At 30.9% G+C, this 4241-nt stretch overlaps 1 protein-coding gene across 1 annotated transcript in view; it reads left to right on the top strand.

The window, feature by feature from the left end:
* The first annotated feature begins 274 nt into the window (after positions 1 to 274).
* Positions 275 to 4241, top strand: part of LOC106689584 (partitioning defective protein 6) — a 19592-nt gene continuing 15625 nt past the window's right edge. The window contains exon 1 of the mRNA XM_014434640.2: positions 275 to 362. Coding sequence (XP_014290126.1) covers positions 335 to 362 — 28 coding nt within the window. The 5' untranslated portion in view covers positions 275 to 334. The remainder of the gene's footprint in view (positions 363 to 4241) is intronic.

Here is a 4241-nt window from a genome sequence, read left to right as displayed (position 1 = left end):
ACTCGGACTATCTTTTCCCAATCTACTTCATACGGTCAACTACCTTCTTCCAATTTGGATACAAATTATTTTATTTAAACAACAAAACTAGTCTCAAAAAATTGAAAAGATTATATATAAATTGAAAAATCTGTTCGCCCATTATGAATATAGAAGACAAGAATAACCCACCATAAATAAAGGATATGGACTGTAAAGGACAACTGCAGGTAGACAGAAGGTACCTGGTTGAATTAATTTCCCCCAGATGGCTGCACCTACCAGGAGCCAATGTCAGTCTTGGACAGGTTTGTGAAGTGTTGTCAGTTCGATGAGCTTTTGTTAGTACTTCAATATGATTGCCATGGATTCGGAGGACAGAGGTAATTTTACTTTAACTTTATTAAAATTATTTTGTATTTTTCTGAAGTTGAAAACTATAATTTTCTGTATAAATTAAGACATAACCTGTCTAGCAAAGCATCAAAGAGGTTATTTTATAAACAATGTTTATGATGGCAAATTCATTCAGCTCAGTTTGACACTTGGTCGTATATGAAAATTGCACGTAGGTAAGCGAAAAAAAAATTGACTCAATATTTGATTTAACTTATATTTTATAACTAAAGCTAATAATGATAATACTTAAACTACAATTTTTACTACTAAGTTTGTTTATTACAAAAATATATACAATTATTCCAAAAATTAATTTTTTTTCCCTTTAGGGGCGCTTCTCATTCGGGTCTGTCTTAGTTTTATATTTTATGTCTCAGTTAAAGTATAAAATACAATTTAATCTAAAAAGTTTAAAAAATAAGAATACAAATTTAATCGACTTTAAAATTTCATGCTCTAGGCTTTATTTTATTTTATATTATTTTTCTTATTATTTAAAACAAGCCGAATATTTTACTGAGCCAAAAATATGGAAAAAGTTTTCACCATTAAATTGCAATTTTTACAACTCTAGGAACAGTAAAGGTGCCTCTACACTTTTGCCTATGTAAAATTTGTGCATGCGCAAGCGTGTGCATGGATTATTTGATTTGGCTTGTACAAGTTGGCCTGAATTTGCGGACGACCTGTCAATGTTTTGTGGCACAAATCAAAGGGGGTTTGTGCTTCATCGGCATGTTTGTGTTCTCTTCGTATTGTTTTAGAACTGCCAACTAACAAATGTTTGTTCTATATGTGTTTTAATCAATTAAAGAATTTCCCTAACCTTCGGACTCAAAAATTTACTCTTGCTTAAGATAGTAAATTTTAAAATTCTATCTCTTCGGTGTAAATACATTGTTTCAAATCTTGTTAGTTAACTTTAGCAGTTTATTTTTTATTTAACATAGCACAGATATATAATTATGAAGACATTATATGTCTAGGTAATTAAATCAAAACGTTTCTAGTCGAAATACTAAAAAGAATCTATAGTTCATGTATTCTGTAGTTCAGATTGTATTGTTTTTTTATTGTATATATTGTAAGCACGAAAAAAACATTCCAGTCTATTCTACCATTTTCATTAAAAGCCTCTCCAAAAACAACGTTTGTAATGACTTTTTCCTCTAAATTGAACTGTCAAGTTGAACTTTTGATTCCGTCTTTGTTCCTGCACATTGACACGGCCACATACATGAGTAAATATTCCTTCGATGTAACACTTAAACCGACTTCGCGGTAGCACTTGGGTAAGGCGCGATGCTACTAACTCCAAGGACTTGAGTGTTATAATCCGGCTGGTCAGAAAATTATTTTCTGTTACACTGTAGTCGTGTGTCGACTCTGTGAGTTCTGTAGCCTGGGTTCCATCTAGCCTCCTAAATTCGGTAACCCAGAAGACGATAAAAAAAAAAATGTTTGCTTTTTCTAAAAAAAAGTTTGTTGACCTACTTTACTGAAGTCCTTATTTTTTTATTATTTTTTTTTTTTTTTTTTGCTGAAAAAACATTTAACAGGATCAGTAATATTTTTTTCTTATTCTTCAGAAAGAGAGAAATCGATGGGCAGATATTAACTATGAAAAAAAAATGTTTACTTCTAGAACTACGCGCTTAATTTTGTTAATAATTTTTTCTTTATCGAAAAAATCAGACCAGCCTATAACCATCCCGGGAAAATCCTGAACATTTAGCAAAAAGTCCCATAAATATTAATTTTTATGTGTTAGATAGAGAGAAAAAAGTTAAAGCCTGGTTGATTTTATGCAGATAACTCATCATTTTTTTTCTCGCAAAATTCGTTCTTCATCAGTAAAACTCAATTTTTGTTATTCCAACTCATATGTACGATCATATATCACACGGTGAGCACTAAATCTTTTTTATATAATAGAGAGATGTATTTTCTTATTAACTTAACATAATATTTGTGAACAAAGGGAACTTGAACTTGACACAGGTGTAATTAGTCATTTTCTTCTCAACGGTACAGGTACCCCTTGTACCTCTAACGGGGATTGAAACCCGTGGTTCCATGTTGGAAGGATGTTCCTACTAAAGGATTTACCAGTAGTGTCCAGGAAAGGAATTCATGGCTTAAGTTTCTGGGAGGGGCACACATTGCTACCAGATTATGAATTTTTGGAGGAAACTATACTTTTGTGGTGGTTTTAAACCAAGGAACAAGGAAAAAAAATTCTACACATATACCTGTTCTACATAAACAAAATATATGGATTCATTTTTATTATTTTACAAATGACAAGGCGATAAAATTTCGCCAAAAACTGCTCTGAGAGACTTAAAGGATTGGTATAACTGTGCACCGACTCTGTCGAAAATCGTATCTTCGAGATAGGAGTTAGCGCTATCTTCCCTTTTACGTCACAGCCTACACTAGGTTAAGGTATAGAATACCTTTCCAGTGATTCACTCACTACTCAGCATAACACAACCATTTCAGTCGCTATGACGTCATATGATTCATGCTTCACATTCGTAATGAACTGTAAGAAGCGTAACTGTTTACGATTGTTTCGGTGGGTAAGAGTTCAAAAAGAACCTTTGCTGCCCCAACCGTGAAGAGTAGTGAAAATAAAAGAAATGATTTTTGTCATAGTTGTATTTTGAATAATTGAGCATATTACAATGAAACTATTTAAAAATATTTATATATACAAACTAGAAAAGAAGAGAAGTTAACTAAACTTATATTTATTTTAAAAAAAATCAAATTGAGGAAGAATAAAAGACAAAAAAATGTCTTCACATCACCGCGGATGACTAATGGGGCCCCGCTGTGTGGGTATAGTACAAGAGCCCAGGGGAGAAAAAAGGCAGTTATCTCACTTCAATTTTTTATTACTTTAATCAAAACTATCTACAATTACTAGTCAAAACTGATAAGTCTGCCAAGTATAGGTAGGGGAAATAAAAATGGCGGCTGTTTCAAAGCGATAAAAAAAATGATTTTTCATTCGGAGCTCTATATCTTAAAAAGTAGGAACAGCACAAGAAAACCTAAGAGAACATCATTTAAAGAAGAGTAAATTTGCTACAATATGAGCCCTAATATAATTATTCACGTTAAATAGTTTTCGAGATATAGATTTTAAAAACCAACATTTCATAAAAATGTTGTATGGAATGTACTGAAATATCAGTGGTGAATTTATTTTGAAAATTTTTTATCTCAAAAACTATTTCACGTACAGATCTCTATTAGCACTGAAATTAAAGCTAGTTTAATGAGCTATAAAGCAGTTTATGATATTTACCTTCGTAGGAGTAATAGTTTACATAAAATTTGCTAAAATAAATTGATTTATAGTTGTTGGGACAAATTTTCATTTGCCAAATTTAAATTCATATTTGAATATCATAAACACTATTACCCCTACGAAGATAAGTGTCATAAACTACTTCATAGAAAGTTAAATTTCCTTTATTTTGAGTTTTGGCAGACACATGTGCGTCTTATGGATCTAAAGATATATTTTTTCAAATATCCAACATTTTACACGAATAACTATAAATTAACATTTTGTGAGTTTGTTTTGTCAAATATCATAAAAACTACTACTCCTACAAAGATAAAAGTTATAAAATAATTTATAGTAAATTTAGTTAGCTTTAATTTGAGTGGTAATAGACATCTATACGTCACATAGTTCCTGAGATATAGATTTCTCAAAATAAATTAACTAACTACTAATTTTTCAGTAGATTTTTAAGAAATTTTGCTTTTTAAAAAGCTATATCTCGAGAACTATTGGACGTAAATAGCTCTTTTAGGGCTAATATTTCAGCAAATTTACTCTT

Source organism: Halyomorpha halys, unplaced genomic scaffold, assembly GCF_000696795.3.
Source record: "Halyomorpha halys isolate HHAL.00 unplaced genomic scaffold, Hhal_1.1 Scaffold1400.1, whole genome shotgun sequence".
NCBI classification, from domain to species: Eukaryota; Metazoa; Arthropoda; class Insecta; order Hemiptera; family Pentatomidae; genus Halyomorpha; species Halyomorpha halys.
This window is presented reverse-complemented; position numbering and strand designations above follow the sequence as displayed.